Source organism: Prionailurus bengalensis, chromosome D4 (assembly GCF_016509475.1).
Source record: "Prionailurus bengalensis isolate Pbe53 chromosome D4, Fcat_Pben_1.1_paternal_pri, whole genome shotgun sequence".
Taxonomy (NCBI): domain Eukaryota; kingdom Metazoa; phylum Chordata; class Mammalia; order Carnivora; family Felidae; genus Prionailurus; species Prionailurus bengalensis.
Genome location: NC_057359.1, coordinates 81673509 through 81695674, shown reverse-complemented (window position 1 = coordinate 81695674; position 22166 = coordinate 81673509). Strand labels below are relative to the sequence as shown.

General features: G+C 41.2%; 2 protein-coding genes across 2 annotated transcripts; one reads left to right on the top strand and one right to left on the bottom strand.

Annotated features, from left to right (window-relative positions):
- Nucleotides 1-202: 202 nt before the first annotated feature.
- LOC122475367 (olfactory receptor 1L8-like) lies at nt 203-2146 on the top strand. The gene has a single exon (XM_043567294.1). It carries the CDS (start codon nt 706-708, stop codon nt 1648-1650), a length of 945 nt encoding a protein of 314 aa, XP_043423229.1. The 5' UTR covers nt 203-705; the 3' UTR covers nt 1651-2146.
- Nucleotides 2147-13142: 10996 nt separating this feature from the next.
- On the bottom strand, nt 13143-15392 carry LOC122475366 (olfactory receptor 1J4-like). The gene is given in 1 exon segment (XM_043567292.1): nt 13143-15392. A coding segment is annotated over 1 exon segment (1011 nt). The 5' UTR covers nt 15148-15392; the 3' UTR covers nt 13143-14136.
- Between the last annotated feature and the right edge of the window lie 6774 nt (nt 15393-22166).

Sequence of the window (22166 nt, the reverse complement as noted above, 5' to 3'; positions counted from 1 at the left end):
AAACAATTTACAAAAAAAGGGGAGACTTACACTGGTGATGATAACATACCATGAACTAAGGAGGATGAACTATTCATCCTATGTCCAGAGAAGGAAAAGCCCGCTTTGTTGAAACAGATTCAACATTCCCATTAGATTTTCCCTGTTGGTTATTTTGGCAAACCCTTATTTTTTTCCAAATCAATGCAAATTTGAACTTTACAATGCCACCACTGGGTTTCCTTTGATAGGAAATGAGTGTCCTGTGACCTCCGGTACCAAAAATACCTCCACTCCATTCCCCATTCATCTTCATCCCTTATATACTGCTTTATGTTGTTCGTTGATGATCTGTCTCCCCAACTAAACACGAGCTACACAATGGCAAGAATTTGCCTGTTTTTATCACTACATCCACAACAAGAGAACAGGCTTTGCACGGAATAAGAACTAATGAACTGGAATCAACAAGGTCCATCTCTGATGGTTTCTAAAGGTAAATTCTTCTTCTGTCCCTCCAGCCTTCAGTATAAGGCCCTTGTGATGCCCATGGATTTGGGAAGGGAGAAATACATCAAGGACCATGACACTTACAAGCTGTCTCTACAGAAGAACTAATTGCAACAAAACAGAAAAAACAAGACTTTCTGGGTTCTGAGGATTTGGATTCTGGACTTGCAGTATGGTAAATAATAAGCCATCTTGTATATAAGTAGACCCAAATCAATGGAAAGAGTCAACCAAACCAGCAGTGTTTCCGAGTTCATCCTCCTGGGACTCTCCTCCCGGCCTGGGGACCAGAAACCACTCTTTATCCTCTTCCTCACCATGTACCTGGTCACCATAACAGGGAACCTGCTCATCATCCTCGCCATCCACTCTGACCCCCAGCTCCAGACCCCCATGTATTTCTTCCTGAGTTTCCTGTCCTTCACTGACATTTGCTTTACAACAACCATTGTCCCCAGGATGCTAGTGAGCTTCCTGTCAGAGAAAACCATCTCCTATGCTGGGTGTCTGACACAGATGTATTTTATTTATGCTCTGGGCAACACTGACAGCTGCCTCCTGGCGGTCATGGCCCTTGACCGCTATGTGGCCATCTGTGACCCCTTCCACTATGTCACCACCATGAACCACCACCGCTGTGTCCTGCTGGTGGCCTTTTCCTGCTCACTTCCTCACCTCCACTCACTCCTACACACACTGCTACTGAATCGTCTCACCTTCTGTGACAACAATGTTATCCATCACTTCCTCTGTGACCTCAGTCCCCTGATGAAATTGTCCTGCTCCTCCACATTTCTCAATGAAATTGTGATAATGTCAGAAGGCTCTGTTGTTTTGGTGACCCCCTTTCTGTGCATCACTTTCTCTTACATACGAATCCTCATCACAGTTCTCAAGATCCCCTCAGCTGCTGGGAAACGCAAAGCCTTCTCCACCTGTGGCTCTCACCTCACTGTGGTAACCCTCTTTTATGGAAGCATCTTCTATGTCTATTTACAGCCCCTGTCGACCTACACTGCCAGGGACCACATAGCAACACTTGTCTACACAGTTCTTACCTCCATGCTGAACCCTTTTATCTATAGCCTGAGAAACAAAGACCTGAAACAGGGCCTGAGGAAGCTGATGGGCAGGAGGAAATCCCAGGCAGCACCCTCTTGACAAACCCACAAGTGGAATCTGCTTCACTTGAATCTAAGATCTGCTAGATCTTGGTGAATAATTGAACTGTTGGAGATGAGCTTTTTTAACCCATGTGAGACAAGGCTGTTGTGGATGCTCACATGCATTGATGACAGCCCACCAATTGTCCCCTTCTCTGCTAAAATCATGATACTCTTCCTCACCATTCCTCCATTTCCCCATGAAGACTCGTCACCTCATCCTCCAAATACTGCTTGAAACTAATTCTCTTCCCACAAATATTTCCTGAACAAATTGTTCTCCTTTTATTGAGACTTACTCTCCAAAACCCTTCACATGGCAGCCTATTGCTGGAAATGATTACTGAATTTGTAGCTTTTGAATGTCTTTGCAGACATTTCATGTGGAAAAGAATGGAGGCAGAGAAGGAAGGGAAGGAGGAGAATTACATTTTAGCAACTTTTCTCATTGTGAGGATTTATATAATTCCCCATTTTTCTCTTTCAAAAAACGTTTCCTTTCTTAAAAATTTTTACCCTTACTCCTCTCTTAAATTTTTTTAAATCTTTATTTATTTTCAAGAGAGAGACAGAGTGTGAGCAGGGGAGGAGCAGAGAGAGAGGGAGACACAGAATCTGAAGCAGCCTCCAGGCACTGAGCTGTCAGCACAGAGCCTGAAGTGGGGCTTGAACTCATGAACCATGAGATCATGACGTGAGCCAAAGTCGGACAATCAACCGACTGAACACCCAGGTGCCCCACTTTTACTCCTCTCTTAAATTTATATCCTTATTAAATTGTTGTGCTTTTGTTCTGTTTAGTTTCCTGGGTTTTTTTTTTTTTACCATACAGTTTAAAAAATGGGAATGGCCAGAAAGAACAAGAACCAAGAGAAATTACTTGAAAGTTATCCATTCCACAGCGGGGAGATTGGGACATTTCTTATTCCCATTTATCTTCGAAGGTATATGTTTAAAAATATGTGATTGAATGCTTCATTCTAGAAATTCCCAATCTGAGGAGTCTAATCTATGGAAATATTGTCATAAATATATATTGGGTATTGAGATTTTTTCAGTGATTCCCAGATTATAACAGATAAAAATTCAGAACAACCTAAAATCCTACCAATAAAGAATAGAGAAATTAATTATGGTTAATCACATAGAATGTAAGAATATGCAGCAGGTTGAAAGAATAAAATGGATGTCTATTACTTCTTTTTTTTTTACTTTTTTCAGTATATGAAATTTATTGTCACATTGGTTACCATACACACAAAAGTGCTCATCCCAAAAGGTGCCCTCCTCAATACCCATCACCCACCCTCGCCTCCCTCCCACCCCCCATCAACCCTCAGTTTGTTCTCAGTTTTTAACAGTCTCTTATGCTTTGCCTCTGTCCCATTCTAACCTCTTTTATTTTTTCCTTCCCCTCCCCCATGGATTTTTGTTAAGTTTCTCAGGATCCACATAAGAGTGAAAACATATGGTATCTGTCTTTCTCTGTATGGCTTATTTCACTTAGCATCACACTCTCCAGTTCCATCCACGTTGCTACAAAGGGCCATATTGCATTCTTTCTCATTGCCACGTAGTACTCCATTGTGTATATAAACCACAATTTCTTTATCCATTCATCAGTTGATGAACATTTAGGCTCTTTCCATAATTTGGCTATTGTTGAGAGTGCTGCTATAAACACTGGGGTACAAGTGGCCCTATGCATCAGTACTCCTGTATCCCTTGGGTAAATTCCTAGCAGTGCTATTGCTGGGTCATAGGGTAGATACTATTTTTAATTTTGGGGGGAACCTCCACACTGTTTTCCAGAGTGGCTGCACCAGTTTGCATTCCCACCAACAGTGCAAGAGGGTTCCCGTTTCTCCACATCCTCTCCAGCATCTATAGTCTCCTGATTTGTTCATTTTGGCCACTCTGACTGGCGTGAGGTGATATCCTAGTGTGGTTTTGATTTGTATTTCCCTGATGAGAGGCGACGTTGAGCATCTTTTCATGTGCCTGTTGGCCATCCAGATGTCTTCTTTAGAGAAGTGTCTATTCATGTTTTCTGCCCATTTCTTCACTGGGTTATTTGTTTTTCAGGTGTGGAGTTTGGTGGGCTCTTTATAGGTTTTGGATACTAGTCCTTTTTCCGATATGTCATTTTCAAAATCTTTTCCCATTCCGTTGGTTGCCTATTAGTTTTGTTGGTTGTTTCTTTTGCTCTGCAGAAGCTTTATATCTTCATAAGGCCTCAGTAGTTCATTTTTGCTTTTAATTCCCTTTCCTTTGGGGATGTGTCAAGTAAGAGATTGCTAACACTGAGGTCAGAGAGTTCTTTTCCTGCTTTCTCCTCTAGGGTTTTTGATGGTTTCCTGTCTCACATTCAGGTCCTTTATCCATTTTGAGTTTATTTTTGTGAATGGTGTCAGAAAGTGGTCTGGTTTCAACCGTCTGCATGTTGCTGTCCAGTTCTGCCAGCACCATTTGTTAAAGAGACTGTCTTTTTTCCATTGCATGTTCTTTCCTGCTTTGTCAAAATGAGTTGGCCATACGTTTGTGGGTCTAGTTGTGGGGTTTCTATTCTATTCCATTGGTCTATGTGTCTGTTTTGGTGCCAATACCATGCTGTCTTGATGATGACAGCTTTGTAGTAGAGGCTAAAGTCTGGGATTGTGATGCCTCCCGCTTTGGTCTTCTTCTTCAAAATTACTTTGGCTATTCGGGGCCTTTTGTGGTTCCATATGAATTTTAGGATTGCTTGTTCTAGTTTCGAGAAGAATGCTGGTGCAATTTTGATTGGGATTACATTGAATGTGTAGATAGCTTTGGGTAGTATTGACATTTTGACAATATTTATTCTTCCAATCCATGAGCATGGAATGTTTTTCCATTTCTTTAAATCTTCTTCAATTACCTTCATAAGCTTTCTATAGTTTTCAGCATACAGATCTTTTACATTTTTGGTTAGATTTATTCCTAGGTATTTTATGCTTCTTGTTGCAGTTGTGAATGGGATCAGTTTCTTTATTTGTCTTTGTGTTGCTTTATTATTAGTGTATAAGAATGCAACTGATTTCTGTACATTGATTTTGTATCCTGCAACTTTGCTGAATTCCTGTATCAGTTCTAGCAGACTTTTGGTAGAGGTTATTGGGTTTTCCATGTATAATATCATGTCATCTGCAAAAAGTGAAAGCTTGACTTCATCTTTGCCAATTTTGATGCCTTTAATTTCCTTCTGTTATCTGATTGCTGATGCTAGAACTTCCAACACTATGTTAAACAACAGCAGTGAGAGTGGACATCCCTGTCCTGTTCCTGATCTCAGGGAAAAGCTCTCAGTTTTTCCTCATTGAGGATGATGTTAGCTGTGGGCTTTTCATAAATGGCTTTTATGATCTTTAAGTATGTTCCTTCTATCCCGACTTTCTTAAGGGTTTTTATTAAGTAGGTTGCTGAATTTTGTCAAATGCTTTTTCTGCATTGATAGACAGGATCATATGGTTCTTTTCTTTTCTTTTGTTAATGTGATGTATCACGTTGATTGATTTGTGAATGTTGAACCAGCTCTGCATCCCAGGAATGAATCCCACTTGATCATGGTGAATAATTATTTTTATATGCTGTTGAATATGATTTGCTAGTATCTTATTGAGAATTTTTGCATCCATATTCATCAGGGATATAGGCCTGTAGTTCTCTTTTTTTTACTGGGTCTCTGTCTGGTTTAGGAATCAAAGTAATACTGGCTTCATAGAATGAGTCTGGAAGTTTTCCTTCCCTTTCTATTTTTTTGAATCGCTTGAGAAGGATAGGTATTATTTCTGCTTTAAACGTCTGGTAGAACTCCCCTGGGAAGCCATCTGGTCCTGGACTCCAATTTGTTGGGAAATTTTTGATAACCGATTCAATTTCTTTGCTGGTTATGGGTCTGTTCAAGCTTTCTATTTCCTCCTGATTGAGTTTTGGAAGAGTGTGGGTGTTTAGGAATTTGTCCATTTCTTCCTGGTTGTCCAGTTTGTTGGCATTTAATTTTTCATAGTATTCCCTGATAATTGTTTGTATCTCTGAGGGATTGGTTGTAATAATTCCATTTTCATTCATGATTTTATCTATTTGGGTCATCTCCCTTTTCTTTTTGAGAAGCCTGGCTAGAGGTTTGTCAATTTTGTTTATTTTTTCAAAAAACCAACTCTTGGTTTTGTTGATCTGCTCTCGTTTTTTTAGATTCTATATTGTTTATTTCTGCTCTGATCTTTATTATTTCTCTTCTTCTGCTGGATTTAGGCTGTCTTTGCTGTTCTCGTTCTATTTCCTTTAGGTGTGCTGTTAGATTTTGTATTTGGGATTTTTCTTTTTCTTGAGATAGGCCTGGATTGCAGTGTATTTTCCTCTCAGGACTGCCTTCGCTGCGTCCCAAAGCATTTGGATTGTTGTATTTTCATTTTCGTTTGTTTCCATATATTTTTTAATTTTTTCTCTAATTGCCTGATTGACCCACTCATTTTTTAGTAGGGTGTTCTTTAACCTCCATGCTTTTGGAGGTTTTCCATACTTTTTCCTGTGGTTGATTTCAAGCTTCATAGCATTGTGGTCTGAAAGTATGCATGGTACGATTTCAATTCTTGTATACTTATGAAGGGCTGTTTTGTGACCCAGTATGTGATCTATCTTGGAGAATGTTCCATATGCACTCGAGAAGAAAGTATATTCTGTTGCTTTGGGATGCAGAATTCTAAATATATCTGTCAAGTCCATCTCATCCAATGTATCATTCAGGGCCCTTGTTTCTTTATTGACTGTGTGTCTAGATGATCTATCCATTTCTGTAAGTGGAGTGTTAAAGTCCCCTGCAATTACCACATTCTTATCAATAAGGTTGCTTATGTTTGTGATTAATTGTTTTATATATTTGGGGGCTCCCGTATTTGGCACGTAGACATTTATAATTGTTAGCTCTTCCTGATGGATAGACCCTGTAATTATTATATAATTCCCTTCTTCATCTCTTGTTACAGCCTTTAATTTAAAGTCTAGTTTGTCTGATATAAGTATGGCTACTCCAGCTTTCTTTTGACTTCCAGTAGCATGATACATAGTTCTCCATCCCCTCACTCTCAATCTGAAGGTGTCCTTAAGTCTAAAATGAGTCTCTTATAGACAACAAATAGATAGGTCTTGCTTTTTTTATCCATTCTGATACCCTATGTCTTTTGGTTGGCACATTTAGTCCATTTACATTCAGTGTTATTTTAGAAAGATATGGGTTTAGAGTCACTGTGATGCCTTTATGTTTTATGCTTGTAGCGATGTCTCTGGTACTTTGTCTCACAGGATCCCCCTTAGGATCTCTTGTAGGGCTTGTTTAGTGGTGATCAATTCCTTCAGTTTTTGTTTGTTTGGGAAGACCTTTATCTCTCCTTCTATTCTAAATGACAGACTTGCTGGATAAAGGATTCTTGGCTGCATATTTTTCCTGTTCATCACATTGAAGATCTCCTGCCGTTCCTTTCTGGCCTGCCAAGTTTCAGTAGAGAGATCGGTCATGAGTCTTATAGGTCTCCCTTTATAAGTTAGAGCACGTTTATCCCTCACTGCTTTCAGAATTTTCTCTTTATCCTTGTATTTTGCCAGTTTCACTATGATATGTCGTGCAGAAGATCGATTCAAGTTATGTCTGAAGGGAGTTCTCTGTGCCTCTTGGATTTCAATGCCTTTTTCCTTCCCCAGATCAGGGAAGTTCTCAGCTATTATTTCTTCAAGTACACCTTCAGCACCTTTCCCTCTCTCTTCCTCCTCTGGAATACCAATTATGCGTATATTATTTCTCTTTAGTGCATCACTTAGTTCTCTAATTTTCCCTCATACTCCTGGATTTTTTTATCTCTCTTTTTCTCAGCTTCTTTTTTTTCCATAATTTTATCTTCTAGTTCGCCTATTCTCTCCTCTGCCTCTTTAATCCGAGCCGTGGTCTTTTCCATTTTATTTTGCAGCTCGTTTATCGCATTTTTTAGCTCCTCCTGACTGTTCTTTAGTCCCTTGATCTCTGTAGCAATAGATTCTCTGCTGTCCTGTATACTGTTTTCAAGCCCAGAGATTAATTTTATGACTATTATTCTAAATTCACTTTCTGTTATATTATTTAAATCCTTTTTGATAAGTTCGATAGCTCTTGTTATTTCCTGGAGATTCCTTTGAGGGGAATTCTTCCATTTGGTCGTTTTGGATAGTCCCTGGAGTGCGGGACTGCAGGGCACTTCCCCTGTGCTGTCTTGAATAACTCGCATTGGTGGGTGGGGCCACAATCAGACCTGATGTCTGCCCGCAGCCCACAGCTGGGGCCGTGGTCAGACTGGTGTGTGCCTTCTTCTTCCCTCTCCTAGGGGTGGGATTCACTGTGGGCTGGCGTGGCCCGTCTGGGCTATTTGCACACTGCCAGGCTTGTGGTGCTGGGGATCTGGCGTATTAGCTAGGGTGGATATGCAAGGTGCATGGGGGCGGGAGGGGTAGGCTCAGCTCACTTCTCCTTTGGTGAACCACTCTGGGAGGGTCCCCACGACCAGCGGGAGGGAGTCAGACCCACCGCCGGAGGTGTGGCTCTGCAGAAACAGTGTTGGGTGTTTGTGCGGTGCAAGCAAGTTCCCTGGCAGGAACTGGTTCCCTTTGTGATTTTGGCTGGGGGATGGTCGAGGGAGATGACACTGGCAAGCGCCTTTGTTCTCCGCCAACTGAGTTCTGTCATCCCGGTGCTCAACAACTCTCCATCCAGTTGTCCTCCAGCCCTCCCGTTCTCCGAGCAGAGCTGTTAGCTTATAACCTTCCTGATGTCAAGTCCCACTTGCTGTCAGAACACACTCCATCCGGCCCCTCCACTTTTGCAAGCCAGACTCCGGGGATCTGCTTGGCGGGCGGGCCGCCCCTCCTCCCTGGCTCCCTCCCGCCAGTCCGTGGAGGGCTCACCGCCTCTCCGCCCTTCCTACCCTCTTCTGTGGGCCTCTCGTCTGAGCTTGGCTCCGGAGACTCCGTTCTGCTAATCTTCTGGTGGTTTTATGGGTTATTTAGGCAGGTGTAGGTGGAATCTCAGTGATCAGCAGGACGCGGTGAGCCCAGCGTCCTCCTACGCCACCATCTTCTGTCTATACTTCTTTGAAAAGCCATTAGGTAGGAAAATCAAGATGTGGCACAAGTAAAAAAGTATGAATTCATTTTTTTAATTGTACAAATCTGTGTATGTGTATAGTCACTAAAGTAAGAATGAAAGTTCAGTGAGGGAGAGAGGGAGAGAATTGCCAATTAATATATGGTTGTAACATCTGAATTTCTTTAAATTAATATATATAGCTCATATAAACCTATTAATATATTAGATTACCAAATAAATAAATAATAAAACAGCGTAAGAAATAGAGAACCCAAAATAAATCCTTATTTATATAATCAAATGTTTTTTGCCCAAGTGGAAATGCAATTTAATGCAGAAAGAAGCAGCCATTTGATAAATTATGCTGGAACAACTAGATATGCACGTAGGAAATAATCAGCCTTGACCCCTTACTCACACCATACACAATAGGCTCATAGACCAATAGGCTCATAGACCTAAATGAGAGGGATAAAACTAAAATTTATCAAAGAAAACAGAATACACACACACACACACATATGTACATATATATAAATGTATGTATGTATTTGTGACCTTCAGATGAGTGAATATTTCCTTTTTTCTTTTATTTAAATCCAAGTTAGTTAACATATAGTGTAATAGGTTTCAGGAGTAGAATTTAGTGATTCATCACATATATAACACCCAGTGCTCATCCCAGCAAGTGCCCCCTTTAATGCCCATCCACCATTTAGCCCATCAACCCCATCCAACACCCCCCAGCAACCCTCAGTGTGTTCCCCGTATTTAAGAGTTTCTTATGTTTTACCTCCCCCTCTATTTTCATCTTACTTTTTCCTCTTTTCCCTTTGTTCATTTGTTTTGTTTCTTAAATTCCACATGAGTGAAATCATATATTTATTGTTCTTTGACTGACTTATTTCATTCAGCATAATGTATTCTAGTTCCATCGACATTGTTGCAAAGGACAAGATTTCATTCTTTTTCATTGCTGAATAATATTCCATTATATATGTATGTATACACACACATTCCATTATATATATGTAATATATACATTATATTACATATGTATATAATATATATATTGCATATATATGTGTGTATATATATATACAATATTCCATTATACAAACACACACACACACACACACACACACACACACACACACACCACATCTTTATCCATTTATCAGGCAATGGACATTTGGGCTCTTTCCATGCTTTGGCTATTATTGCTAGTGCTGCTGTAAACATTGGGGTGCATGTACCCCCCTTTCAAATCAGCATTTTTGTATCCTTTCAATAAATACCAGTAGTGCAATTGCTGGCTTGTAGGTTAGCTCTATTTTTAATTTTTTGAGGAACTTCCATACTGTTTTCCAGAGTGGCTACACCAGTTCGCATTTCCACCAGCAGTGCAAAACGGTTCCCCTTTCTCCTCATCCTTGCCAACATCTGTTGTTCCTGAGTTGTTAATTTTAGCCACTCTGACTGGTGCGAGGTGCTATCTCATTGTGGTTTTGATTTGTATTTCCCTGATGATAGTGATGGTGACATCTTTTCATGTGTCTGTTAGCCATCTGGATGTCTTCTTTGGAAAATTGTCTATTCATGTCTCTGCCCATTTCTTCACTGGATTACTTGTTTTTTGGGGTGTTGAGTTTGGCAAGTTCCTTATAGATTTTGAATATTAGCCCTTTATTCAATGTATCGTATGCAGATATCTTCTCCCATTCCATTTGTTGCCTCTTAGTTTTATTGATGGTTTCCTTCTTTGTACAAAAGCTTTTTATCTTGATGAGGTCCGAATAGTTCATTTTTGCTTTTATTTCCCTTACCTCCGCAGATATGTCAAGTACGAAGTTGCTGCAGCCTAAGTCAAAAAGGTTGCTATCTGTTTTCTCCTATAGGACTTTGATAGTTTTCCTTCTCACATTTAGATCTTCCCTCCATTTTGAATTTATTTTTGTGTATAAGATACCTAGGACTAAACCTAACCAAAGAGGTAAAAGATCTGTATGCTGAAAACTATAGAATACTTATGAAAGAAATTGAGGATGACACAAAAGAATGGAAAAACATTCCATGCTCTGGGGAGCCTCGGTGGTTCAGTTGGTTAAGTGTCCAACTTCAGCTCAGGTCATGATTTCATGGTCTGTGAGTTTGACCCCTGTGTCGGGCTCTATGTTGAAGCCCAGAGCCTGGAGCCTGCTTCAGATTCTGTGTCTCACTCTCTCTCTGCCCCTCCCCTGCTCATGCTCTCTCTCTCAAAAATAAATATTAAAACATTTTTAAAAAAACATTCCATGCTTATGGATTGGGAGAAAAAATATTGTTAAGATGTTGATAATACCCAAAGCAATCTACACATTCAATGAAACCCTTATCAAAATAACACCAGCATTCTTCATAGAGCTAGAACAAACAATCCTAAAATTTGTATGGAACCAGAAAAGACCCTGAATAGCCAAAGTAATGTTGAAAAAGAAAACCAAAGCTGGAGGCATCGTAATCCCAGACTTTAAGCTATATTACAAAGCTGTAATCATGAAGACAGTATGGTATTGGCACAAAACCAGACACATAGATCAATGGAATAGAATAGAGAACCCAGAATTGGACCCACAAATATATGACCAACTAATCCTCGACAAAGCAGGAAAGAATATCCAATGGAAAAAGACAGTCTCTTCAGCAAATGGTGCTGGGAGAACCAGACACCAACATTCAGAAGAATGAAACTGGACCACCTTCCTTCTGCTCTTCTACATGCTCACTACTCTTCAGTGACCAGTCTCCTTTCTGTTCCTGGAACATAGCTGACATTGTCACATTTCAGAGCATTGCAGCTGCTGTACCTGCTCCCTGACATGCTTTTCCTGCAAATATCCCTGTAGCTCCGTTCTCTGATGCCTTCAATTCCTTGCTCAAATAGCACCTTCTTGGTGAGACCAATCTTCATCACACTATTTAAAATAGCAGCCTAGGCCCTGGATTCGTGATTTCTTCACAGTGTTGCATTTTGTGGCACTTAAAACCATGAAGTTTACTTACATATTATGTTTATTTTCATTGTCATCCTCTACTAGAATATAAGCTCTACAAAAGGAATATATATCTGCCTGATTTGTTCTCCTCTAGAAATTTCCATAAGCCCAGGAAACACGTCCTAAATACCTGTCAAAAAATCAATTATTTTTATATACATTTATAGTTTTCGTTTCTAGAAATCAGGTCATGCTGTTTGTGGAGCAAAAGATAACCCATTTTCATAACCTAGAATTAAGAAGGCATAAGTAAATAAGCTGTCCCCACAAAGAAACTTCGAGTTAAAAAAAAATACATCCTACATTGGTTTAGAGAATTTGGGAATGAGATTTAATGCACTGTGCCTCTCTGCTGACTTTTTGGCACAGGCAAAAACTAACTTAAGGATACTAAAGCCAACATATTTGCAAATGTTTCACTTTTAGACACAATATGTAACTAGCAAATACATTACAAATGCAGTCTCAACTTCATACTCTAAACACTAGAGCAATACTTATTTTTTATAACTATAGACATGATAGACAAAAGGACAAAAACACTAAATTGTTTATTGTTATCATTTACATAAATTTATACACACTATGAATTATCATTAAATTTCATATTAGTCATTTTTTATAAAAACAATAGCATTTATTTACCATTTTTAGTTTTAATTACAGTATAGTTAACATACAATGTTATCTTAGTTTCAGGTGTTCAATATAGTGATTCAATAATTCTATTCATTATTCAGTGTCATATTAACTATTTTTATGCCTTTTTGTTTATCAAAAACATATTGCACAAACCTTAATACTAACTCAGCTATAATGGCCCAGATATTAGTTTTGTTCTATAAACAAGTAGCATATCACATTTAAGAAGTCCTCTTTTAAAAACTTTTTATAGTTTATTAATTTTTTTTAATTTTTAAAAAAAAAATTTTTAACATCTATTTATGTTTGAGACAGAGCGAGACAGAGCATGAATGGGGGAGGGGCAGAGAGAGAGGGAGACACAAAATCGGAAGCAAGCTCCAGGCTCTGAGCCATCAGTCCAGAGCCTGACGTGGGGCTCGAACTCACGGACCGTGAATTCGTGACCTGAGCTGAAGTCGGACTCTTAACCGACTGCGCCATACAGGTGCCCCAATATTTTTTTAATTTTTTGAGAAAGAGAGTGCAGGGAGGGGTAGGGAGCAAGGGAGAGAGAGAGAGAATCCCAAGGAGGCTCCACACTGTCAGTGAAGAGCCCAATGTGGGACTCAAACTCACAAACCATGAGATTGTAACCTGAGCTGAAATCAAGAGTCAGACACTTAACTGAGCCACCTACGTGCCCCTCACATTTGAGAATTTTTATCTCTTTAACTTGGCATCAGTAATGTAAGGGGTCAGAAGGTATAACTTACACAAAATGCAATATAATTTAGACCACAAATCTTAGTCTAAGATTGTTTCTCTTCAAGAAGAAACAGAACGTGTAACCTTCCTTCAGAAAAAGAAGTTCATGTGTTTTGATATCACAGCAATTCATTTATTTCTCTTCAGATAGATAAGGCCATACCTTAAAATGTTGACTTGACAAGAATGAGAGTTGCTGATAATGCCATATAGCAAGGCTTATGGGAGAATAATGAAGACAAGAAAAGGTACCTAAGGCTAAGGCAATAGGTTATGGAGATCATAACCTGAAAAATAGGCAGGGAATACAATCCAAGTAGGGATCCAAAAAGGGGGGAGAGACCATTGAAATCAAGGAAAACAAGGAAACAAAGGCAGTCAATGTATCAGTTAGCTTTTGCTGCATAACAAACCATCCTCAAATTTAGTGGCTTAACAACAACCACTTGTTTATATGACAATTCCATGCACTTGCAATTTGAGCAGGGAATGTGCTAGCTGGATAGGGCTTCTCATCTGGGTTTGGTTCAACTGATCACAACAAGGGCTCACTCATGCTTCTGCTGTCACCTACCAGATCACCAGGGAGCTGGTGGATTGTTAGGTGGAGCATCTTGGTCCTCCCTCACATGGCCCCCATCTTCACACACCCTAGCTTGGACTATTTCACATGGTGGTCTCAAGGTTCCAAGAGGAGAAGGAACAGAGTCTACATAGGCTTGGAAATCTCACACCAATTTCACTGAATCTATTAGTCAAAGTCAGTCAGAAGTCCTGTCCCGATTCAGTGGGTAAGGAAACAAACCACATTTATAAGAGGGGCAGTGAAGTAATTTGGCCATTTTTGCTATCTACAACAGTCACCTACACAATTTTTCAAGGAGGTGTCTCTAGAAACATCACTAGGACAACTAAGAATATGAGTGAGTAACTGTTACTTAGAAAAAATAATTTTCCTCCTATAAAGTATCCCCCGAGCCAGTTTCATGTCCCTGTTCCTCAGGCTATAGATAAAGGGGTTTAACATGGGTGTCACCACTGTATATATAACTGAAGCAATTATATCTTTGACTTTGGAATTGTTTGATGAAGGAATGAAGTAAATCATTGCAAGAGTCCCATAGTACAAAAACACCACAAGGAGGTGGGAGCCACATGTGGACAAGCCTTTGCAGATCCTCTTGATGGAGGGAACCCCTAGGATGGTGGCCCCAATGCGAATATAAGAGCCGAAAATAGCACACAATGGCAGGAAGGCAAACACTCCCCCCTCGGTGAAGATAACTAGCTCATTGAGGGAGGTTTCTGAGCAGATCAACTTCAAAAGGGCAGTGAGATCACAAAAGAAATGAGGGATGGTATTGTAAGCACAGAAGGACAGGCAGGACAGAAGGAGAGTATGCAATAGGGCATGGGCACACGAGAAGAAACAGGATCCAGCCACCAGTAAGATACACAGCTCCTCCCTCATGACAGTGGTGTAGTGGAGTGGTTGACAGATGGCCACATACCTGTCATATGCCATCACTGCAAGAAGGAAATTGTCAAGACAGACAAAAAATATGAAAAAATACATCTGGGAAATGCATGCCACATAGGGGATGGATAAGTGCTGAGTCTGCATGTTCATCAGCATCTTTGGGACGGTGACAGATGAGAAAGAGATATCAGAGAAGGCCAAGTGGCTGAGGAAGAATTACATGGGTGTGTGGAGGCGAGAGTCCAGCCTGATGAGCAGGATGAGGAGCAGGTTCCCCAGCACCGTGGTCAGGTACATGCCCAGGAACATGGTGAAGAACATGCCCTGCTGCTCTGGCCTCATGGGGAGCCCCAGGAGTAGGAACTCAGACATGCTGCTCTGGTTCTTAGGCCTCATGTTGTTCTTATCTCTGCTGGGGATGGAAGGAGTAGGGAGTGTCAGGGACTGAGATATGGTGGTTATCATCACTATGTGTACATTACAGCCACGTGCTGTTTCTCCTGGAAACTGTATCAAAATTCAGACACACCACACATTTTGCTGTCTGAATCTTCCATCTGCCCCATTGTGGTCACAGAGTACATCAGATTTCCAACAGCAAACAAGATTTCCTTCAAAGGAGGCCAGCATAAATTTCTTCACTTACTTGACCATGTTCCAGATACTTTGTTGGCACTGAGAATAAAACAGAAAATAAAATATGCAATCCTCTTCCTCCTTAGAGCTCACAATTATTGAGCACAATGTAGAGTACTGATCAGGAGCTAGGGCCCTGTAGCTAAAAATCTTGAATTGGACTCCAACCTCAATAATTTACTCCCTGAATGACCCTGGGGACTTTCTCTTTGTCACCATAATCAGAGATCCTACTCTTCAGCATTCTGCTGTTCCTGCCCTTCATTCATTTGGCAGAATATTCTAGTCCATGTTTGGAATGGTTTCAGGGCTTCAAAATTACCCCAGCCACCTGCTTGATTACCTACTTACACTCATACATATGATGACCCTATATGATCTTATCCAAGCCAGTATGCTTTAAGAGTGAAAAGAGGGGCACCTGGCTGGCTCAGTCGGTTGAACATCCAACTCTTGATTTCGGCTCTGGTCAGGATCCCAGGGTCATGGGATCAAGCCCTACGTCGGGATCTGCACTGAGCATGCAGCCTGCTTAAGATTTCTCTCTCTCTCCCTCTGCCCAGGCACTCTCCCTATCCCTCTAAAAATAATTTTTAGAAAAGATTGAGGAGAGACGTTATATAATAATTATACCAGAACAATAGGTCTACACCAAGATTTTCCTAGGCAAGCCAGAATGTATGGTCACCTACTTACACCACACTTTACAATTTTCAAAGGTCTTTCACATGCACTTAATTACATTAATTAGTAAACATTTATTGAGTGCCTGTAAAGCAGAAATTCCAGCAGTTAATTCTTTCATCTTAGTATAGTGGAAACAGGTGTGAAGTCACATACTCCATGGCATGTAGTGCTTGATAGACTCTGATATAAAGCATAGAGATTCTGATAGTCTTCACACTAAAGGCCAGGCTCCCTTGCTGGGAATTAAATCAGACTTAGAGGCCACATACAGAAGCCCTACGATGGAACCCAGTGAGACAGCATCATTCTAACGATAGGGATCTGATAGAAGAGTCTCTTCAAAGAACACAGATGAGCTCAGCCATTTCTGAGCTCATCTCAGTCAGTGGGACCAGATGGAGGGCAGTGACTTAAGCCTTCTGCTGATCCGTGGCTGCCCAGTGACATTCATTGGATAAAACTTCTCTTTGGAATTCAAGCATTTTGGGGGTGAAATCCAGAAGTTTTGTGTCAAGAAGAATCTTCACCTTCAACGATTGGACCAGGAAGATAGAACCCTGATGCAAGCCAACCCTGTGTGAAAGAAACAGCTGGATACATGCCTCACGAAGAGGAAGGGAAGCTGTCTGCTGGAGTTTGAAAGAGACTGTTTGGATGTTTCCCCTGCCTTTGCACAAAATACTCTGAACAGTCATGAAGTGACTAGCAAGTTTAAAATCTCATGCCTTTAGGGAATAATCATGATGCTAGCACCCACTTAGTGCATGCTTATCACATGCCACATACTGGGTGGAATATTCCTATCACTTTACAGTTCAGCCTTCTTAGCCTCACAGAGGTTGAGCCCACAGTCCAAAATGAAGTGTCAAAATAAGAATTTGAAATAAAATCTGTGTGACACCAGAGCCTAAGCACTTAACCACTACCATGTTCTCAAGAGTAGAAATATGGTTGGGGCACCTGGAGGCTCAGTCGGTTGGGCAGCCGACTTTGGCTCAGGCCACGGTCTCACATCTTGTGTCATGATCTTGCGGTTTGTGGGTTCGAGCCCTGAGTTGGGCACTGTGCTGACAGCTCAGAGCCTGGAGCCTGCTTCAGATTCTGTGTCTCCCTCTCTGCCCCTCCACCACTCATGCTCTCTCTCTCAAAAAAAAATAGGTAAACATTGAAACAAAATTTTTCAAAGAGTAGAAATATGGCGTTTTGGAAGGCCAATGAAGAAAAGTGCCCTCAGTGCACTGTGGGGTCTTCAAATCACATGGACAAATGGCTTACAACCTGGCTTGAGAATGACTCTTCTTGGAGCTGGATATCTCTGTCTGAAATAAAAGGAGATAAGGCATAAGAGGAGAATGTAGCTATCAGACTGTTTATCCAACACACACACATACACACACACATCCATACACAAACACACCCATGCACATACACACACCATGGACATACACACAAAACTATGCACGCACACACATGTTGCCTTATCATGGTTTTAGTTCTCTCCCTTCTATACCCATTCTTGTTTAAAACAGAGTGTGAGTGTTTTATACGTAAAAACACACATGTAGTCACACACACATGCACACCATCACAGACCTCAGATCTATGCATTCTCTTCATGACATAAACTCATTCTAGGTAAAACACAATCAGGGTTTGTGTTACTTTTACATGAATTTACACACAACGGATAAATAAAACACTGTTGCACACAACACAATACATAAACATCACAGTCATCCAAACAAAGCACAACCCACACAAAAAAGCACTTACTATCTACAGATAGGTACATGTGCAGCAATGCAAATACACCACATACAAACATAAGCATAAACAGCACACGAATACACACACACACACACACACACACACACACACACACACTACCAAGAAGAGTTTTCCTTCCATAATCTATTGAAACCCCGTCTACATGAACAGAGTTGGTACATGAGTCAGTTAACCACTAAGTGCACCGGGTTACACAAACAACACACAAAAATACACATCCAGTGCCAGGTGGTAATTCTCCATCTTCCTCTGACCTGCAACATTCCTTGGTGAGCTCAACACTTCTGGTCGAGGTTGTTCCTTGGGCCTTCACTTTTTGTTCAGGACACCTGGTATCCAAGGAACAATTTCTCACGACCTAGGGACCTTGTGAAGGTGCCATCCCTGTTTTCCAGCAGCAGAAAAATGGGCAAGAAGATCCTCATTCACCAACAAGATTAATACCCTGGGGGAACAGCCCAAGCTTCTGATGAGAGCAGAAGCCTATATAGGCTAATTGCCCAGTTTCTGGCCTTTCCCTTGGGAGGTAACCTGTGAAGGAACTAGAGGAGCTGAGTCACAAGTCCCAGGAGAAGGTGTCCTTGATGTTGATGTCATGAAGAGCAGAAGTGACCATGGCCACCTTGGCTTCTGAATAGCTATGGGGGCAGCCTTTCCATACCTTACAGAATGGCCAAAACAGGATAAGACCTGGCCCTTGCAGACTCCCAAATTTAAGACCTGGCTTCCCTCAGAGCAAGCATTCCACTGCCACCTGAGAGCTTTCAGGTCTCCTCACTCCCCTGAGATACTCTGCAGGGCAGGAGCTGAGGCTTGATCAGGAAAGAGTCAAATGGTGAGATTGATCCCAGGGCATTAGACACAGACTGACCTGAGATCAGTACAAGCTCTGCCACTGGGTCATCTAAGCAAGGGACTTACGTTCTGCTCCCTCAGACCTATGGCAGGTGGTAACAGTTCCTTGACTGCAAGGTTATTGTCAGCATCAAATGAGATACTGGTGCTAAAGCACTAAACCCAGCCAGTTTCCTAAAGACAAGCTGGCCTAAGGGACAAACATCCTAATGAATTTGCCAAATGAAGCATTCACTTTAATAACTGTTCAAGTTTGTAACATACCAACCCAAGTCTTCATTTAATTTTAAGTTATGCTAGTAGCAGACTGTGGATGGGAAACAGGAACACAAGACTTTATTTTCCATTTTATGCTTTTGATAATGGGTCTTCTTTCTTCTGAAAGTCAGAATAATGGTAATATATGCCATCACAGAAATGTATATATGACAGAGAGAGGAAGAGAGATAGAGATTTTAAGAATTGGCCTATGCCATTGTGGGAGCTGACAAGTCCAAAATCCACAGGGCAGACAGATCTGCAGGCTGGAAATTCAGGCTGTCTTGAAGCAGAGTCTCTTCTCCAAGAAATCTCATTTTTTGATTGGACTATTAAGGCCTTCAGCTGATTATATAAGAGTAATCTCCTTTACTTAACATTATTCTACTTTACTTACATATATTTACTTTATAAAATATAAAATATAAAAAAATATAAAAACTTTTTACTTCATTTACTTAAGTTATATTCCTTTACTTAAAGTCAACTGATTGTAGATGTTAATCACATCAACACAATACCTCCATGGCAACACCTGAATTACTATCTGGTTAAGTAACTGGGTACCATAGCCCAGCCAACTTCACAAAGAAAATTAACCATCACAAGTGGTGAGGTCAGAGTGCCAGTCAAGGAATCCTCACCTGGGAAAAATATGGAGATAGGGTTGCTGTGAGAAAATAGATCAGCAACCACTAAAGGGTACTGTTCCATCTCTATGAACAAAGAAAATCAAGGATGAATGAGGAGACTGAGTGTACTCAATAAAACATTCTAGTCCCTTGCTCGATTTTTAGACCTGAGCCACTTTTCAGACCCAGAATCCACTGACGGATGGAGAGACCACGTCCCAAGAAGGAAAAGCCATGCAACACCACAGAGAGTGCGCTCATGATGATTCTCCCTGTCCTTCCCCAGAGGTACCTATGGCCATTTACTTGGGCAAATTTATATGGGGGAAAATTCATCATGGTGTCATTGTTAGAGAGGATGCAAATGGGGACAAGGTATTAAATGGAGTGCTGGCCAAATCGGTTATACAGTGGGTCCACTTAATCTGCAGACTCACTGTGTGACTTCAGTAGTCTCCTTAAATATAATTACAAAGAATGCTTGGCAGTTGGCACATCCCCAACATTGAATCCCTGACCTTTGGGGATCCTCTGAAATTGCCCACCACCAAGTCAGGGCAATAAATCAAAAATAATAATCCGAGGGGAATGGCAGAGAAAGCATGCCAGAGAGGATAGCCATCATTTCTCTCCTTCATTCACCATTTGAGTCCCTACAAAAGACAGACCCTGGAAGGTGATAGTGGACTATTGCAAACTCAACCGAGGAGTAGCCTCAATCTCAGCCATCTTCCCAGATGTGGTATATTTGCCACTGAGGACTAGTATGTGGTCTTAGCTACATGGTTTGCAGCCACTGATCTGGTGGATGCATTCTTTTCCACCTCTAATACACAAAAGGATCAGAAACAGCTTGCGTGTACTTTGAATGGAAATGGTATATGGTTTTCCCGAGGGTTCTGCTAACTCTCTTGAATTCTGTCATAATATCGTTGTAAAACATGCAGACAATCTAGATATCCTACAGAACATCACACTGGTCCACTGTATCAGTGACACCATGGTAAATGGATCAGATAACCAAGAAGTTACTAGCCAGTTGGAGCCTTAGAAAGACATGTACAGTCTTGAGGGTGAAAGATAATCACTGCAAAAATGCAGGGGACCCATTATACCAGTATCATTTATAGAATCCCAGTGATCTAGGAGAGGGATCAGAAAGCTATGGCTGCACAGAATATCCCCTATAACCAGCTGACAGGAAGAAAACTCCTGAGCATGGTTCATAAATAGATCAGCTCACTGTGTAATTGCAGGTCAAAAATGAATGATGACTCCACTATAATTCATCAAGGTTTGCCTCGTAAGGTAGCCCTCAGCTTTAAGCTCTTTTTGGGGATAGCCTTGACTGAAAGAAACTGCTTCACACAAGCATTCTTCCATCCTAGGGCAGCCTACACCCAGTGATCAACATGAGGATATAAAGAGCCATCCCCCTCAATGTCCTAGCTCCAGAGCTCCCAGTAGGGTCAGCTGAGACCTTCATGAGGACTGTATCACAACCCAACTTCTCCCTCTGCCCAACTCTGCTTTCTTCCTCTCCCATCCACAGATGTGGATCCCTACAGCCCTCTCTAATAAATGCCCCACAGGCTAATCTCCATCTGAAAGTCAGGTTCCTGCAGAACCCAAACTGTAACACTCCCTACTCAACCAAACACACACACACACACACACACACACACACACACACACTCGTCCTCCCCTTTGATTACTCTATACTTGAGGACACTAAAGCATGCCCTGGAGATGTTATGGTAAGTTTGAAAGGCTTGGAAATAACCTCTATCTTCAGAAGGTGACCTCAGGAGTTTGTTGTTCCCCTAAGGGCAGCTCTGCTCAATTCGGTTGCCATTGTGATTTCTGTATTGAGAGAGAGGTCACAGTGCAAACTCTCTTGAGGGGTCCAGTTGGAATGAACACACTGTAGCTTCCTCAGCCCAGCAAGGACCCAAAGGAGTCCAGGAGAGCAGAGGCAAACTCATGAGAAGCCAACAGAGTTTCCCCGACCAGGAGAGTTCCTGCTATAGTGCATCTGGGCATCTCTGCCTTCTGCAGAACAGAGAACAACCGAAGGATGCTGAGAGACAGAGGGTGAGGAATAAGGATGTGAGGGAATATCAGAAAACTTTTTCCCTCTGGAATCTAGAGCAATCTGCCTATCTGCTTTTTCCTCCTTCCTCCCAACCCCTCTTGCTATCTCTGGCTAGAAGGTCAAAGATCAGCTTTGATGGATAGATAAATTTAACCAATTTGGAAAAGGGGTTCAGGAGGGAGAAAAGATTTTTTTTAAACCGGAAAGGGTGAAACGATATCTGGATATGGACAGTGAACACCAGCATGCTGGCTGCCCACCTGACCATCCACCTGACCTAGGTACTTATTTGAGCCTCCTTTTAGCTCCTTTAGCTCCAAAAATCACATGGATACAGTATATGAGAGTTCAACCTAACATTTAAGTCTGGCTTTGTATTTTATGATCACCCTATTTGATCCCTATGCCAGTATGTCATTATACCATGATTTGGGAGGAGGGTATTTATTTATTTATTTTGAGAGGGAGAGGGAGAGAAGGAGAGAGATAGAGAGAGAGGGAGAGAGAGAGAGAGAGAGAGAGAGAGAGAGAGA

Coding starts and splice junctions, on each gene's coding strand:
- LOC122475367 (XM_043567294.1), top strand. CDS start 706: ATGGAAAGAGTCAACCAAACCAGCAGTGTTTCCGAGTTCATCCTCCTG.